The sequence below is a fragment of the Parasteatoda tepidariorum genome, chromosome 3, assembly GCF_982258835.1.
Source record: "Parasteatoda tepidariorum strain Cologne lab strain chromosome 3, Ptep-v5.0, whole genome shotgun sequence".
Lineage (NCBI taxonomy): Eukaryota > Metazoa > Arthropoda > Arachnida > Araneae > Theridiidae > Parasteatoda > Parasteatoda tepidariorum.
The window spans coordinates 14,326,549-14,345,857 of record NC_141757.1 but is presented as its reverse complement, the minus strand read 5'-3'; the positions used below and the strand labels follow the sequence as shown (position 1 = coordinate 14,345,857).

General features: G+C 30.1%; 1 protein-coding gene across 2 annotated transcripts in view; it reads right to left on the bottom strand.

The window, feature by feature from the left end:
• LOC107453534 (cell adhesion molecule Dscam1) overlaps positions 1–19,309 on the bottom strand; it is a 132,213-nt gene that overhangs the window by 95,409 nt on the left and 17,495 nt on the right. For both annotated transcript variants that reach the window (XM_071185813.2, XM_071185867.2), the window contains exon 2: positions 14,707–15,027. In XM_071185813.2, the coding sequence (XP_071041914.2) occupies positions 14,707–15,027 (321 nt within the window). The remainder of the gene's footprint in view (positions 1–14,706; positions 15,028–19,309) is intronic.

Genomic DNA, 19,309 nt, shown 5'->3' with positions numbered 1-19,309 from the left:
ATTTACTTGGAACTTCGTGTCAAGACATAATAAAAGAGGCTATCATTATGCGCGGGGCCCGTGCAGATGGCGAATGAAGATATTTTTATTGGAGCCCACTTACTGATTTTGATGATGACAGGTGCAGAGGATAGATGAATCTTTTATTTCACGCAAAGGCGCAATGCCCAACATTTGCATATTATTCTAATTCGCCCGAAGCAATAACGTTCTAATTTTTGCTGCGCTAATTGAAAGCGTTAAACTTGAGATTTATGAACGGTTTACCTTAAACATAGGGTATTTATGTTTTTTTTTTAAATAAATCAAAAAAGATTTTTTAAAAAAAAACGGAAACGATTTGGATAAGTGGAAGTAATTGTCGGCGGTAACACCATTGTTAGTTTCATATTGTGATTTTTGTTTTATTTTGATTTGTAGAAATACTTTTTTAGGACTACTGATTATGGTTACGATATTTTCACTTTGTTCAAATTTATTTGTACAATGTGCAAAATAAAAAGCAGTTGCCCTAATTACAATTGCTCTGGTGATCAGGCTTTTACGCGGTTAGACTTAATTTTAATTGGTAAGGGCTTTAACTTTATATATGTATACTTTATATATATATATATATATATATATATATATATATATATATATATATATATATATATATATATATATATATATATATATATATATATATATATATATATATATATATATATATATATATATATATATATATATATATATATATATATATATAATATGTGTATCTTTAAAAACATACTCTTTAGCAAGATCTTATATAAATGAGAACATTAATGTTTTAATAGTGCCATCATTGTTATCGATTTTAAAGCGTGTCTAAACATTTTATTATTCTAATTTGCTGCAAACTCTTGCTTGATTTCAATATCATAAAGCGAAAAGTGTTTCAAATAATTACCTGATTAAAATTGTAAATATTGCAAATATTATAAAGTTTGAAAGTAATATAAAGATTGGAGATACTATTGAGGTTACAGATTTGTATTCTGATACGGTTCGATGATTCGATATTATTGGTTAGTTAAGTGTTTCGTGAACCTATTATAAAATGCTGATCTGCAGGTCTGATAACATAATGCTGATCTGATAACATGTACTAACAAATTAAAGTTAGTACATGTTTTTAAACATAATTTAGAAAAATTAATTGTAATATATAAATATTATATAATATATAAATATGCTAATAAGTGTTGATTATACTTAAAATTACAAAATCAGCTACAGAAATACGCAAATCTTCTAAATGAACATTTATTACAAATTTTGGTTCTTGAATTCTCAAAATTTGGGTTTAGCAACACAAAGAAAAAAAGTTAGGTCGAATCTTTCTGAATATGGTAAAATTTACAGCGTCCCTTGCTGTTTGGGAGGACCATGGAGTTCGGTAATTGTTACCGAAGCTCGTTGGTAAAATAAATAATAGAATATCTTTTTATTATAAGTAAAAAAAAAATGGTAAATGTAGTAACATTCAGTTATTTTCTCGTATCTTAGGGCATTGCATAAAAATCATTTATTCGGATAAATTTACTTTTAAGTTTTCCTTTCCCTTTTTTTTCTTAGTTTTTATGTTTTACTAAATTACTAAATGTGTGGTAAAAATAATTAATTTTGAAAACCAGGATTTACGGAAAAACATATGAACGGAAAAATTACAAAATGAATGGTTTAAATACCGTATATTTTGGTTTTATTAACACCTGGATTATGTTTTTTTCTCAGAAATATCATGGCCAGTATTTCGTCATTACCAAAAATATCATTTTAAATAATGGAATTTTGCAATAGGAGGAGCGTTGCTCTAGTAATTTAGGTAAGAGAGAATAATATCGTCGCTTAAAATATCGTCTGGTCTTCACTAATTGTATAGCAAGTTTGCGGTCATCCGCTCAAACCTTTAAGATTGAATCCTAGAACGTGAAAATCCATTCAATGGATTAAAAGTTGTTCAGGATGGTCTGTCTCTTATTTTCCGCTGTTTACATAAGTTTAACATCCAAAACAGAGATAGCGATATTTTTTAAAAGAGGGAATATATTGCACAAAAAAATGATGATATATTTATTAAAGAAATATATATTTGTTTGAGATTTTTTTATGAAACAAGCTGTAAACTAGGAACCTTAATGTAGGTAATGTTGAGTTTTTTCGTTTTTTTTAATAGAAAATAAAAGTTTTATTAAGCGAGAATGGGTATAATTTGAATGTTGCTTCATCAAGTACTGTGATTGTCATATAATTGTTAGTTTTAATTTGAAATGATGATTCTCCCTTTATTATGATTATTTTTATAGGGTTGCTGGATTTGTGTTTGTATACTTTTCTTCAAATAAATAAAAATGCAGGGAAAATATTAAATTTGTAAAGTGTTTATAAAGTTTTTTGAAATAAATTTATTAACAAACAAGTTTTGACAATAATTTTTTGGTATTTGACTAAATGTAAATTTAGTGACTTTAAAAATGAATTTTTAATTTATTTTCTGCTTCAATTTTATTAAGTTTTTTAACATTTTTCTTTAATTTAATATTATTGATTTTAACATTTTAATTATTTTTTTGACATTTTTTATTATTTTATTATTTTTTATTTTAATAATTAGTTTTTTTTAAATAATTTTTGATTGAGATCAGATGTAACCTAAACATTTTTCACTTGTAAATTTACAGCTTTCGAAAGTTCTGCTTAATTTTACAAGCTGGTGAAAAGGGCGCTGAAATTAATGAAAAAACCAAAAGTGAAAAAATAATTCTGAAAAATAAAATCTCATTTTTTTACATTTTATTAAAAATTAATGTCATTAGAATTATTAATTTCATTAAAAAAGTATAATATAAAGGTTATTTTGCTGAAGAATTTTGAGAACTTGGTTCACGTATAATAATAATTAAACAGTCCTTTTCCTAACCTCAAAAATTTAACAATTAAAATAACTTAACTGAGAATGAAATGAATCATCTAGTAAAATGCAAGTATATCCAAGGAAGACTTCTCGTCGCTGTGAGGACGTATTTATTCTAAAGTAGTAGAGATTGCAAGAAAGCTTATTTTAGAAAATGAATTTCCTTAAGGACTGCTACCTAGAGATTAATTGCAAAATGCGAGGAGGTGAAAATTAATTTTTAAGCAAGATTTATCTCGAAATTATTTCAGTGTCGTTTTATTGTGTCTCTGTCTCACAATAACTGTTCTTAATCTTGCAATAATTGCTAAGACGCTGTTTCAAGATACTGTGAGCTGCATAAATGTGTTTTTATTTTCTTGAAAAAAATAAATAAAAGCTTTTAGAGTGGTTATATATGTAGAATTAAAAATAGTGACAATTGTGTGTGGAAAACAAAATTAAATTCGAAATAATGTAAAATGGAAAGCAAAATAATAAGAATTACTCAACGTCCAATTCGAATTTAAGCAAAAGGAGGGTGGTAAGATAAACAAGTGTCTCGATACTGAATATCTAATCGAATATTTGCAATGATGATCAATGAATATGTTTGCTAAATCAGAGGTGAAAATAAGCAGTATTTTATATTTTTTAACAGTCGAAATGATTACTCCAAAGAAACTGGAACAAAAAGAAATAATTGATGTAAAAAACTTTATTTGTTTCGAAATTCATAAATCTGGAGAAAAAAAAAACATGTTTCGAATCCTTATGAAAAAAGGAAAGAAAACGTCCCTTCACAAGACGAAATGCCCTAGGCGAAAATGAGGAAGACGAAACAGATCTAGAAAAAACGCCAAGTCGCCAACAATAAACTAAAACACAAAAAAGGATAAAAGAATACTATAAATGACCATAAATAAAATTGATGGTCGTATTATAAATTATTTCAATATAATAAAAAAATAATAAGAAACAATTATCGTTACTTTGAACCATAATCTCATTCAGATATGCTTCTTCCTAATGAAGTGCCTTGTTGAACCATGCTACATTGCAAATTAATATTTACATTACTTGATTCTACAGTACTCGTTTCAACTTAATCAGCTTATATCATACTGAAGAGCCATGATGTCACAGGGTATAGAGCGTTCGCCTTCCAATGAGGTGAACCGGGTGCGAATCCCAGCAATGGCTGGTCGATACGAAACAGCATCCAGCTCAAACCGATCACAGTGCTGAAGTGTAATATCCTTAATGGTAGACGGATCATAGGTTAGAGTCTCTTGCAAACGCGAGTTAGTTCTATCAAACAGTCCTCCACGAAGTCAAATTTCTCCCAATACTTGATTCAGAAGTTCCCTAGTTAATCGGGTTCAAAATTACATGGCTACGGAGTAGTCCGAAGCCTAACAGGAATTAAGAGAACCTAACAGGAATTTTTAACCTCTTTTTTCTACTTTTTTTACAAAATAATCTATAAAAAATGTTCTAATTGATGTATCAACAGTCGAATGCACAAAATTTTTAAGATGAATATTGTAAGCACTGATAAAAAAAAAATTATTTTTGAAAATATGTTAATGTAAAAAATACTTGGGGATTTAAAAATTTAGAATTCCTTCATTTTTTTTTTAAATTTAAAAAAAAAAACATTTAAATTTCAAATTTTAATTAAAAAAAATTTTAAAAAATTTAAATTAAAATTTTTTTTTCTTTAAATTTAAAAAAAATTAACCGTTTAACTATTTTTTAATGATAAATTATTAATCATAAGTTAAATGAGCATGTAAAGCATCCACAAAATGAATGATTATACAGTTATTAAAGATAAAAAAAATTATTGCAAGGGTACCATGACCCCCTTAAAGAAAGCAATGAATATCTTTAAAAATTATTAACTTTATCTAATCACAGTTTCCCTTTGCCTCAAGATTTCCGCTGCACGAACTGTAAATTATTAATTTATGATAACCTTGGTGCCGAGGGAGAAATTAATTATGTAAGGTTTTGTGGCGATAACACCGAAACCCTCAGTTTCAGGTTTCGGGATCCCCCATCGCGATTTACTCATCACTTAGCAATCACTAAATGACCTAAAATAGCTGCATAGGCTCTAATAAATTGACCCTACCGTTTGCAATTGGACGGTAAAGGGAAATCGAGACATTAACTACAGGGGCGAATGGACGTGAATGGACGTGTTTCAGAGGATTGGCTTTTGTTTAGGATTCTGTTTCAGGGAAATCGATTCGAGAGAAGAGTTACTCTCAGAATTATTGATTCTGAGCTCGACAATTCCGTTCGTGGATATATTTTTATCACCGGATACAAAGGTAAATTGATACAATTTTTCATCAAATTTTAATCACGGGTATAGAATATCCTTAGTTATAAACCGAGAATGTTAGAACATAGGTTATGTATGAATATGCATATATATCTATATCTATCTATATACAATACCTTTCCAAATTATTAGACGCACTGTAAGAGTCTTTGTAAAATCTCAATTATTCGGTGATACTGTACAGCTTTATTGTTTTAACGCGACTGAAACCGGTTTCCACGTGTTTACGTTCGTGTTTCAATTGGTTGAATTAGGCGATATATAATGTAAATTCGACGATTGGATAAATTAGACGATATATTATATAAATAAAGAATATTTATTATATCAGGTATTATATTAGTATATTGTAATAATTAGACCAAATTATTAGACGCACAGTAGTTTTTTTTAATAATTACATGTTTTACACGAGTTTACATGCTATATTTTAATATTTACGCATACATGTAATGGATTTTTTATTCAGGAGATGTTTATATACTTCCTATTTGTATTTATTTTTAATTTATTGCATTACAATGTTAGCTAATTGATGCACGAACATAAACAAGTGTAAACCGGTTTCAGCCGTGTAAAAACAATAATGTTTTATAGTATTACCTGATAATTAAGATTTTACATCTTATCTTAATATATATATATATATATATATATATATATATTAAGATAGATAGATAGGTAAATATTTAATGAAAAAATAAATTAAAATATTTCTTTTTCATGTTTATTTTGTGTTCTTTTTCGTACAATTGAACGGGCATGATACAAATTGTAAATCTTTCCAATTCTTAGTGTAGTTTTGTAAAGTTTAATTATTATATGATTAAAAATGTATTAAGCATTATGAGCTGAGGCGAAAAATATATTTTCATTAAAATGTTGTTTTGAAATGCCCACCGATTTAAACACATTGGTTAGTAGTAGAGTCCCTGATATCTAACTTTGCTAGATGGTTAATAAATACGGATTATATTTTTTGATGGGTCGAGAGCCAAAGTTTACCGAAATACAAGAAAACAAAGTAAAAGGGAATGATGGACAAGGTATTTTTGTCTGGTCGAATTTCAGAATTATAGTTATGGATAATTTCTCATTCTTTTAAAATTCATCTGAACTAATCATTGTACCTTTTATATGTAGATATAATGCAAAAATTATTCATGAAATAATTAGATTTTTAAAATAATGATAGCTCAATTGGTAAGTCCAGTTAATTGCTATTTTTTTTATAAAAAGTTCGTTTCGTTGCTAAGAAATGCATATTATGTTAACAAAAAAAAAATATTACGTTGAATCCCTTTTAGACAGACGATCACCGTTTACTTTTTAGACATCCATTCTTTTGTAACACATTCAAAGGTCGGACTGAGGGGCCATCGGACATCCAACCCCCAGACCCAGTCCTAAAGCAAGGAATCTGAAATTTCCAATTCTGAGACTGCATAGTTGCTAACGGACACTTAAGAGCATGGCATGGACAGAGATCCAAAATTTGGAGAGTTATTGATAGATTATGTAGTCAAAGTAACTCCAAACATGTGTTGTTTATTAAGGTTTAATTAATCTGGCTACTAATTAATCACCAAAAAGTTCGTTATAGTTTATTTTATTATAACGTTGAAACCGAAATATTTTTGAAAAAAAGCAACTAAAATAAAATAAAAAATAAATTTTAATATTCGATTACTTACGAAAGTGAATTAACGAGTGAATGCATTTGTATCGAATTAAAAAGCCTGTGTGTTACATTTATCAATAAGGGAATGATAATTTCTCATTGATAAATGTAACGCATAGTATTTATATTCTCTTTTCTAAAAGAGATTTGATAAAAATTTTAAAAAATTAACTTTAATTATGGCAGTATTAAAACTGCTAATAATAATTAAATTCATGATATTAAATAAATTTTAAAAGCTAAGAAATATATAATGCCTAAAATGGAATCTGAGATATCATTCACCCAATGAACTACTGGAAACAGCTTTGCACACATATATGTAAATTTATATGTTTTATATCTGTCGGGAAACTATGGTGAGTATTGATTATATTTTTAATGAGTATTGATTGTAATTGATGAGTATTTTTCAAAACACTTTTTCTTTTTTAAAAGAAAATCGTACTTTTCGGTTAACCAGGAGCAGGAAATTCATCTTATTTTATTTATTTATTTTTTTGTTTTATTTAATTGTTTTTATTTAATTTCTGTGTGTTTACGAAATGAATCAAATACAAAAAAGAAAAAAAATTAACTTGGTTAAGCTAAATTTTTTTTGGCGACTTTTCGCTATCTTCCGGCCAACCGAAAAGTACCCCGAAGAGTATGTCTGTAAATGTTTCACGATAGCGTTAGATAGAGAAAATTGCTTGTCGTTTAATGCCAGTAATGGTTTGCTTAAAGCTCCTACAAAAAAGAATGAAAAAAACGAACAATGTGTTTGAATTAAAATTAGCGGAATAGGAACAGAATATCATAAAAGTTTTTTTCTTAGTAACATAAGTCTTCTTAAAGTTATTCAAAATTTCAATTCAGACAAGGCCAAAAAAAAAAAAAATCCAATATGTGCGACTGATTTGCATCTGAGCAACAGCTGCAGTATAACTACCCTCAGCCAGTGTTAGCCAATCCCAAGCCAGTATATTTAAATTCAAGTCAATCAACAGAAACAAACGAAATGCCATTTTTAAGCTTGAGAATAAAACATTTAACAGGATAATGATAACGATGCTAAATGATCTATACTCGAAGTACCTTTAATTAATATTTCGCAATCCCCATTCTTAAGTTATATTCCGATTCCAGCAACTCACAATTTACTGAAAAAATTACTCAATTTTCTTTTTTTTCTTGCCTGCTGTGTAGAAGAAAATGATATTGTCAATAAGAAAATTCAGCTGAAACCAATGTACAATGAGAAAATTTATTTCCATTGCTCAGAGTATAATTTATTTTACATCAGCATAAACAATGAAAAATGGAAAAATGAAAATTATGGAAAAATATGACAACCGAAGCTGACGTCTTCAGGGGGTACCAGCTCCGGAAGTCGTAAATGCAAAACCTTTTTTATCGAGAGAGCACGACAAATGTCTAAATTGCTCTCTCTGTACCCCAAAGGTTTTGCCAAAGTTCAGGAAGCGAAAAAATACAATGCAAAATGGGAAATACATCACGCAAATACAAAAGTATAAAATCAAGACTAATACATAAGAATAAAACGCTCAAAAACGTTCTTGAAACAAATTCTATAATCAAACTACACACCTGACTACCAAACAACAACTAAACGAAAAAACTACGTCCCCATTTATTTGATATGCAGATTGTTGTTTGGTAGTCAGGTGTGTAGTTTGGTTATAGAGTTTGTTTTCAAGTACGTTTTTGAGTGTTTCATTCTTATGTATTTGTCTTGATTTTAAACTTTGGTATTTGCTTAATGTATTTTACATTTTGCATTGTATTTTGTTTCTCTTCCTGGACTTTGCCAAAACCTATTGGGTGCAGAGAGAGCAATTTTGACATTTGTCGCGCTCTCTCGATAGAAAAGGTTTTGCATTTACGACTTCCGGAGCTGGTACCCCCTGAAGACGTCAGCTTCGGTTGTCATATTTTTTCATAATTTTCATTTTTTTTATTTTCTATTGTAGTATGGAAGTATAGTTTTTAACTGTTTAATTATTTTGAGTTCTTTTCTAATTATTTTACATCAGCTGAGCGATACCCAAATATGCTTTAGTATGCCGAATTAAGAGAATAGACTATATAGCATACATTTATCGTATAAAAAGCGTATTAGTCTCCTTTATGCAGCTAAACAGGGATGGATGAGTAAAATATAAGCGTATGTTGAAAAACTATTGCTTATGTATCAGCTGGTTTGTTAAAAAACATTGTATGTCCTTGCCAAAATAACTACAGTTTTGTTACTAGTTTCGTTATTCTGAATAATGATACTGTGCTAATTGTGAAATTTGTAATGGACAAAAAAAAAAAAGAATTTCGCAAATCGAACTTTTGAAATAGATTCAGAAACAAAGATTAATTATTTAAATAATGCTTATTTTTTCGAAATAAGCATTTAATAATAAATTTGTTTCATAAAATAATAATAGTTTTTTTTCTCTTATTTTAAGTTGAAATTAAATTTGCTGTGAAATAATTTGTTTTAAATTTATCAACTATTTTTATAATGCTCAGATAAATACTTATAAAATACTAATAAAACATTAAATCAGATTATATAATAGGTATACAATTTAGTTTTATGTATTTTATTTAATGGTAAATATATTCGTTCTAATTTTTTTATAAAAATTAATAATCATGCATACACATAAAGTCATGCTGTTTAATAATTGTAATAAAATATAATTTTTCTGGTTTCCATTTAAAAATAGCGCAGATTAAATTCTATATTATTAACATTATAGAATTTAGTACCAACATGTAATATTTTGTAACTTTATTATATAATTAAACAAAATTTTTCTCCAATCTTCTTGGAAAAACTATCCAAACCGCTTCAAATATCTATGAATTGTCAATGTTGAAGTATTACTTTAATATGGTGCAAAATATTAAGATACACATATTGTTTGGAGAACTTTTTGTTATATAGTTAACAAATGCTCTCAAATTATATTTTAACAAAATATCTTATTTTGCCAGAGTTGGGAAACGAAATCTGCTTTTTAGCCATTTTTCAGTGCCTTGTCACATGGCTAAACAAAAACATTTTAGCAGCGCAGTATAAAATAAATACAAAAAGGAAAATCTAAAATTTGTAAACTGACTGGCTGATTTATTGATTTTAAAATGAAAAGTCCATAAGTATTTTCTTTTTTCCGGTTTGGTGGGAATATTATTTTAATTTGCTGAAAATACGAATTCCTTCGAATTATATTCCCCTCTCCAGAGATTGAATAAGTATTTTGCAAAAGCGACAGTTTGCAAAATACTTTTACGATTTGTTGAACCAAAGGATCCAATTTCCCAGGTTTTGATAATTAATCCCCCCGGTTTAACGACACTTTCTTTTGCTTCCTAAGCACAACGTCTCTCCCTGCTGACTCAATTACAACTAGGAATTTTAATTTATCACCTGAGCTTAAAACTTCTCGGATGTTAAAGCGTTTCAAGAAGTTAAAACAGTAAATGACTTCGGAGAAATTGCAATTTAGACGACAAGTTACCTTTGGATTTATGAAAGGACGTTTGGCGAAGTTAAGTGTTGACTGGCGAAAACTTCGCATCGGCGATTCCGTGCTTGTCGGATTTATAATGAGCAATTGTGGAACCTGCCTGAAGTATTTGGCGATAACTTCTGAGGCTGTTACATAAGGGAATAGGAATTAAGGTAAATGAGAAAGCAAGAAAGTAAATTATAATTGCCATTTAGTATAGTTAGAGAGACATTTCGGAATTCGCTCTGGAACTTGTGAAGACTCATAAACATGAGCTGATGAAGTGTATGAAAATTCAGCCAAAAAGTATTGCATTTAAAACTTACATAAAACGTATTAAAATAGGTGATCTTTTACTTTTAACTTTTGTGAGTAATATAGTTGTTCGATATTAACGTTCCCTTTTAAACCTTCAGGACCGGAGCAAAAAAGTGCTTACCCCTGCCTACAAATCAATACCTACTAGAAGAGAGATGGCCTCAGAAAGAGTAACAAGAAATTTGATCCTTTAGTAGTTCGAACTAATGACATCTTTCATATTTTTCATTACTGCATATCTAAGTAGTCTGAACGTAGTGATATCTTTCTTATTTTTCATCCACTGCGAAGTTTATGTTCGTTAAGTAGGACTACTAAATTGATCAGTGCTGAGGCCCTTCTCTTTTCTGGGAGGTGTTGCACTACGTACTCAAGAGTATATATACATACATACAAATACGAGAGTTCTGTACTTAAACCACTTAAGTGATATATCGTGCAGCTTAAGTCAGAAAGACTCGTTTCATATATGATGTTCCGTTCATATATGATCACCGGCCTTTAAGACAAAATCACGAGACGAATAAATGTGATTTCATATGACCTGAAGTTTATAAAGAAACTAAAAATATTTTACTACGTCTACGCAACTGGAACTTATGTTGAGCATTAAAAAAATGATTTTTTTAATTGAGTGTGAGGGGATTTAATTATCGACTACGTCAACCTTCATCTATCAAAAGGTACCTCATGATAGAATCAAGTTAGCATGTCTTATATACTAGCATATATGGCAGTACTTTTACTTTCGTTACTTGTACCGCCGGTACAAGTAAAAAGTACGTACTTTTACTTGTACTTCGATACTTTTTAAATTTAGTACTTTTACTTGTACTTTCGTTACTTTTTTAGGGAAAAAGTACAAGTATTTGTAACGGAAATATCGAATGAAATCGTTACTTTTTTCTAAAACTCGGTAAGCTTTTTAAAAAAACAAAAAATTAAATTTAAAAAAAATGCTTATGTTTTTTTGATTTATAAAATTAATGTGCAATATATATGCATTCACAGCTAACTTCGTGTTTAAATACCTTCTGTTTCAACTTATACTGCACATTTAATTATTTTTTATTAGCTCAAAGATCACAAAGCTATCTGAAACCCCGTGTTTGCTTTGTTTATGTTTGTGCTTTTAAAACGCGTTTCTAAAGAGTAAAACAATTTTAAATCAATGGTAATTTGAATAAATAAAAATAATAAATTAAAAATTAAAATTAATTGATAAAATTTCTTTTTCGTGCAAATTCATGAAAAGTTTGATATTAAAATTATGTTTGACTTTAAAATTATATTATACGATTATATTATGAAATTATATTATAATATTCTTCCGAATTTAAAAATAAATTAATATCCATAACTTTCAAAATTAAAAATAATTAAATAAAAAACAACAATTTTGCAAAAACATTAAAGAACTTAAGAATATTATTCAATAAAATTTTAGGTTACTTTGAATCGATTACCTAGAAATGTACTTTTAAATCGTTACTTTTTTTGTTTAGTACTTGTACTTTTACTTGTACTTTTTTCTCGTTACTTTTTAAAATAAGAACTTTTTACTTTTTACTCGTTACTTTTTTTAAAAATACTTGTACTTTTACTCGTTACTTTTCAAAAGTAACGTTGCCATATATGTATACTAGTGCTTTGGTATTTAATAATTGTAGTGTTAGTTACGCCGCATTACTCCCCTTCTAAACTTTTGTCTGTGATAGAATTCGATGAATGTGTACCACTAGTTCAATCATGCTGGGTTTTTCTGTATTTATTTATTTTTTATTTATATCAATTTGCTCATTATATTTTTTTTTCATATTTGTTTATTAACCGGGAGACTTTATTTACTTCATCGGATTTGTTTTTCTTTGAGCAATATATTTTTAAGCAAATCATGTGGACCATCGAGCAATATTGGCAAGTTCTTTTCACGTACGGATCACTACTGAGGGGATCTAATTATTGACTATGTCGACTTTTATCTATCAAAAGGTACCTGTTGATGGAATCAAGTAAGCATGTCTTATATACTAGTGATTTGGTATTTAATAATTGTAGTGGTAGTTACGCCAAAAGTGCATATGTCGTTTATTCTCAATGCACAGAAACTATCTATCTTAACTACTTTCCAAGCGAAATTACTTTTACACTTCAATCTTGTGCGTTATAAGAATAAATCAAAAAATGCTTAGAATGAAATCGAAAACAAGAAAACAACTGATCCTTTTATTTCAAATACTTTTCATGTAAAGGAAGTTAAATCCCTGCATTTTAAGCAAAATCACTTTTAAACTGTATGTCTTCAAACAATCTTAGGCTAGGGAAAAATTCAAAATCAAGAAAACTGGAAGAGAATGAAGTAAGATTAAATTTATTTTTAAAAAAAAATCTGCATCAGATATTTTCAGCAAGCAAATAGAATGGTATAAATAGCATATGTGTATAAATTTAATTAGACATTTATGAGTAACAGATTAATTTCTTCATTAGGCCCATTAAATTGCTGTCTTAAATTGACGTGGATATTTTACAAAACAGAGCAGTTTCTGTAAGAAAAAAATTAAAAGCGAAAAATTAAAGGAAAAACACTGGAGTTAGTGCGAGTAGAATCCATATCAACCAGCCTCCACTAGAATTCGAACCTGGGTCACCTCACTGGGAGGCGAATTCCTTAACTCTTCAGTCACGACGGTTCCTTCTATCTCATATATTTTTATGACCATCGTTGAACAGCCAACCAAATTTAGGTTCAACTCGGTAGCCTTGTAATTTTGAACCCAATCCAGAAGGCAAAGGAAATCCTGAATCAAGTATTAGGAGAAATTTGCTTTCGTGGAGGATTTTGTTGAGGGAACCTACCCACATTTGCGTTACATAGAGAGGAAAAACACGAAAAGACTCATAGTTTTCTTGACGGCAAAGGGATTTTAACCCATGATTCGTCTACCGCGAAGATATTTTACGTCAGCACTGTGGTTCGTACGAGCCAGTAGCTGAATTTGTTTCGATAAGGCATTGCTAGGATTCAGACACGGTTTACCTCATCGGACAGCGAAGGCTTTAACCCCTGAGCCACCACGGCTCCCTCTGCCTTACTTTTACTTTATTTTATAACCGTCGTTGAACAGCCTACCTCATTTTTAAGTTTACGGCTTCTAATGTTCAACTACGTAGCCTTGTAATTTTGAACTCCTGGATCAAGTATTGGGAGGAATTCGCTTTCTTGGAGGACTTTCTTGATGGAACTAACCCGAATTTGCGTTACATTGATAGGAAGACCACGAGAACCTTCCACGGTTAGCCTGATGGCCATGGGACTCTAGCTCATGATCCGTCTACCACTGAGGATATTTCACGTCAGCACTGTGGTCGGTGAAAGCCGGATGCGGAATTCGTACCGACCAGCCATCGCCGGGATCGAACCCCGGTTCACCTCATTGGAAGGAGAACGCTTTATTACCGGAGCCATCGCGGCTCTCTTCTGCCTTATTTGTAACAATAAGATTTTCAATATCCAAAAGCATATTTTATATGAACGTTCATTTCAATGAATATTTTACAGTAAAAAATAATGCAATCAGCTAAGTGCAAAAAAAAGAACTTTATAACAAATAAATATTTTCCGTTGAAAGAGAGCATTTAACGTAAAATAGTTTGTTTACAAAGAAAATAATTAGTCTAAGATGAAGAGCTAATTTAATTTTTTATTACCCATTAAATACGACATCTGTTGTGTCAGTTTTAACTATTTAAGTCACGCTCCAGTAGACCAGCATTAATCAAAACACTCCAGCATTAATCAAACATCGTTCATTTTTTTTTTAATGAATAAATATTCTGATTGAAGATAATATAATTAATAAAAAAACACTGTTTCAATTGTAAAATTTAAATTTTCCAAAAGCAATGTTCGGTCACTTACCGGCTCCTATATGGACATCCCTGCTGGCGAGTGTTCCAAAGCTGTTTGTGGCAGTACACCTGTAAGTGGCGGCGTGGACGTCCTGTCTGTACTGGTCGGCTCGAAATGGTTGGAAGACTAGTGATCCATCAAGACGGACGTGTCGGAGGCCTGGAATATCGACAGCTGCTGTACCATCATTGTTCAGCCATCTGACCACAGGACTCGGACTACCAAAAGCTGTGCATGGAATGATTGCTCCGGTGCTATTCAAAAACTCATGCCGGCTCGGTGGTTCGTGCAAAAATGAGGGACTTTGGCGAGTATTGGAATGTGATTGAGCTGCAAAAAAGCGAAACAAAATATTACATTGAATAATTTTCTTGTAATAAACTCCCTACAATAAGTTTGTCACGAGCAATTCTTTCTTTAATTGCACATATTTCGTTTACTCAGATTGTGATTGGTTGTTTTTTAAATGAAAAGGAAAGATTACTATTGGGCATGGGCAGATCGTGATTTTGTGGGGCCCTGGGCTGAAACTACTTTGGGGCCCTAATAGCCATTTTGTCAAAAAAGCTGTTTTCTATTGATGTAGATAAGTATATAGAAAAAAATAGGACAATAAAATAATTTTATTAATTTTTTCACTTATTTATTTTTATTTGTCTATACAAACAGCAACTGTACAACATTATTGCAAAAGAAATTGATAGGTTAGGTGTAGTTACGTTATATAAATTATAAAGCAACCTTTCTGCATTTTTGTGGTGCAAATTCCTTTATTTGTTCAGCGCATTATAAGTCCTTCGTTAAATCACAATTTATGGAAAGAACTGATAAATGATTTAGTCGATGGTTCGACATTGTTGTCCTATATTTGTTTTCTATGTATGACATCCTGGAGAAAGAGAGCTCAGCTTCACAGCTAGTGATTGGCAAAGTTAAAAAAAATCCTTAAGATAGTGTAGCATAGAAACATCATAGAATGATAGTGTAGAAAACATCAACAAATTTCTCTTCATAAATTAGCATGAAAATTTCACTGCAAGAGGTGTTGTAAGACTCAGGCTTAGACTGAAGTAAATAAGATTTTAACTTAATGCACTCATTCACTAAATGCTCGTCTACGTCATCTGGATAATAATCAACAATATTACGTGCACTTTCCAGATCTATGTTTTCCATATTTTTGTCTTGCAAATCCATTAAAAATTTGAATTTCTTGCTATACATCTCATAGACTTCGCTCCTTTTATTTAAATCCATAATCAACTTATCAACGCGTGCCTCTTTTAAATTTTTCTGCGCCGTATACTGGGAATTTATCTGTAAACTTATCTAAAAATTTTGGAGTAATGCGTCTCTTGTTTATGTCATTGTAGTCTATTCCCACACTAGTACTTAATTTTTTAGCTTTCTCTTCATATTCCTTTAGCTTCTGATCTGATTGGTGCCTTATGCTGTTCACGAAATCTTTTAATGACACAATTAACTTGTTGTCTTCACGTGTCAACCACACTAACATTGATTTCTCATGTTCATTAGAATTTTCATGATTTTCTAAACAAGTTCCTATGTGTTTCCAATCAGAAAATCCAGTTTTATATTGAGAAGGGATTTTAGAAAAAAGTTTGCAAGTCAAACAAAAAATAGTACCAACCCTGGTTGAATAACATAACCAAGATCTTTCCAGTGACTGACCATTTTTTATTTTCTTAATGAAATACCTATTTGAAAATGTTCTGTTTTGTTCTTTGTATTTCTTTATTGAAGCTGAATATATATTTTTTGGATGTTTATTTTGAAAGTCAGTCATTTCATGTGAGAGTATGTCATTAATAAAATCATTATTTAGCAATTCTGGCCACAAGCCACGTCAACATATTTCTCAAACTCAAACTTAATATTCTCTAAATTTCTTTCCGCCTCGGTATTACCATCCTCTTGCTGTACACCAATATAGTTTTCAGTGGGATGAGAGGGTTGATGGTAGTCAAGACAGTTATTAGTAAACTAAACAAGTTTGACACTTGGACGATGAGAACAGAAGTGCGGAAGAAAAAATTACGTCGGGAGTTAAGCGGCGCTGCGGGAAGTCCCCCGTAATAGACGCGAAAAATACACTGATCAAAAACAAGCGACAGGTAATTCCCCGTTCCGTTCGATAGACGCGCACATGCATGGGTTGATTGATCTCAGGGTTGCCAACCTTATAATAGTTTTTTTTTAAATATTAGATATTTTTTTAAATTCAAAATATCACCGATTGTTTTCAGTGGGGACTGGGGCCCTTTGTATCCACGGGGCCCTGGGCTGCAGCCCACAAAGCCCTTAAGTAGATCCGCCCCTGCTATTGGGTACTTGCAATTCAAGGAGATCACAGATACCCATACTTGAGAGCTATGACGTCAGCTGCAGTTTATCATTCCTGAGCAAAATGGCGTGTTTAAGTTGAGCTAAATTTCCTCGCGTAAGTTAAAATGTTAATTAACGTGGTGTTAATTAAATACAGCTCCGTATTGCACATCAAATTTGCTGAAATATAAATCTTTTTCGTCTACATTTTTTTACCTAACTTAGATTTATTATTTGTTAATGAATTTTGTTGAAACCGTGATTTATTTTTGTATTGTGTAACTGGCAACTTCGATGCTTAATTAAATTGTTTATGTTCTACCTCTTTGTGTTAAATAAGAAATAGATAGTGAAATAATTGAAATTCCTGTGAAAGAATCTTTGTGTAAGAATATAGAATGTATCACTTAAGAGAATTGATACTTGACGGGTTTAGTTTACTCAAAACAGAATGAAAAGAACAGTTCCGTACCTAAACAAATACAACTTTTCAACAGCCTATCAGGATTGAGATACCCAAACTACGTCACTCGCAAGCATATCATTTAACATACGTTCAAGTTTGAAAAGTTTATCCAAATATTTTCACTTTAATCCTTCCGCAGCAAAATGTTATGAGTTATTTATAGCTTGGTTTTGAAATGGAATTGTGTTATTGTTGTTCTAACGTGAAAAAACAAATTCTGCTCTTTTTATGCTGTTACGTAATACAATCATACATACGGATTACCTATTTATTTTCATTTTTGACACAAATTCGGGCAAAAAAGTACAGATGGCATGAAGTACTCGTACCTCAACTCCCAAAAATTATGTTAAAAAGTTTCCCCTATGTGTCAAATAATTACTTTTTGACATATTTTTTATGCTGGTGACAATCAAAGAAATAAGGTATAGTATAACACTATAGTATAGTACTTAGTATAATACTTGCTTATCCATTTTTCTTTCAATTTGAAAGCACTCATTTCTATTTTTTTCTTCAAAAAAGTGCATAACTAAAAACTCACTACATTTTATCTCCTTAGTGTTTTACAATAAAGTAACATCTACCTTTATAATATAAATCTCATTTTTTGTTACATTAGTAGAAAAAAGTAGCATTTCTTTTAAAATGTGAATGTTGCCTTATGCATGTCTAAATTTGAGAAACTACTGTTTAATTATATCATCAAATTATTCATATCATACTAATAACCACATGTTCATTCTAAACTGCTCTATCGAAATAACAATTATTCCAAAAAAAGTGGCAAATAAATAATCTATTTTTCTAATTATATAATGTATTCATATAATAAGAATTATTAATTGTAAAAAAATAATTATTTATTAGAATTATTAATTGTAATAATTAATTGTAGCAAAATCCCATTTTTTGTTACATTAATGTATTCAAATAATTAGAATTATTAATTGTAACAAAATAATTATTTATTAGAATTATTAATTGCAACAAAGTCCCATTTTATGTTACATTAATAGAAAAAAGTAGCATTTCTTTTAAAATGTGAATGTTACGTTATGCATGTCTAAATTTGAGAAACAACTGTTTAATTATATCATCAAATTATTCTTATCATACTAATAACCACATGTTCATTCTAAACTGCTCTATCGAAATAACAATTATTCCAAACAAGTAGCAAATAAATAATCTATTTTTCTAATTATATAATGTATTCATGCCACCAAATAATTTTAAACGTAAAATACGCTTTCACTGGTAATCCAAGCAAATAAGACACCTATATTTGCAACGACAGAATCATTAGTCCAGCAAAACTATTCCGTTAATGACGCTTCTCAGCGGGACCTGGCTTTAACGCAAAAACTTTCAGTGCACATTACATTTGTGGTATTCCAATTAAACACAAACCATCAACAAGTGAATCCACTCAAATGCAACGGCGTGATTAATTGGAGCCAGGGTTGGACAATTTCTGAAACGTGCACTTTCACATAACATGCTTTATAGGAAGATGAATTATCGTGGTTACATCTCTGGCGATGGTTGGCGAGCATTTTAGAGAAACCTTACAATTAAAAGGGACAGAGCTACGGCTGAGAACTTACGTTTTGAAAGCACAAGGTAGACAATGAGAAAATACTCACCCAAGTTGTGTTGACTTTAAAATGAGGGTTGTGTGACAAAATGAGAACAAGAATTATTATTGTTCCTAAGAGCTGTGGTGATTTGCTCCCTGCTCGCTTTGCCCACTAAACACTATAATTGCTTCACCATGCTTTTTTACTTCTTAATGAT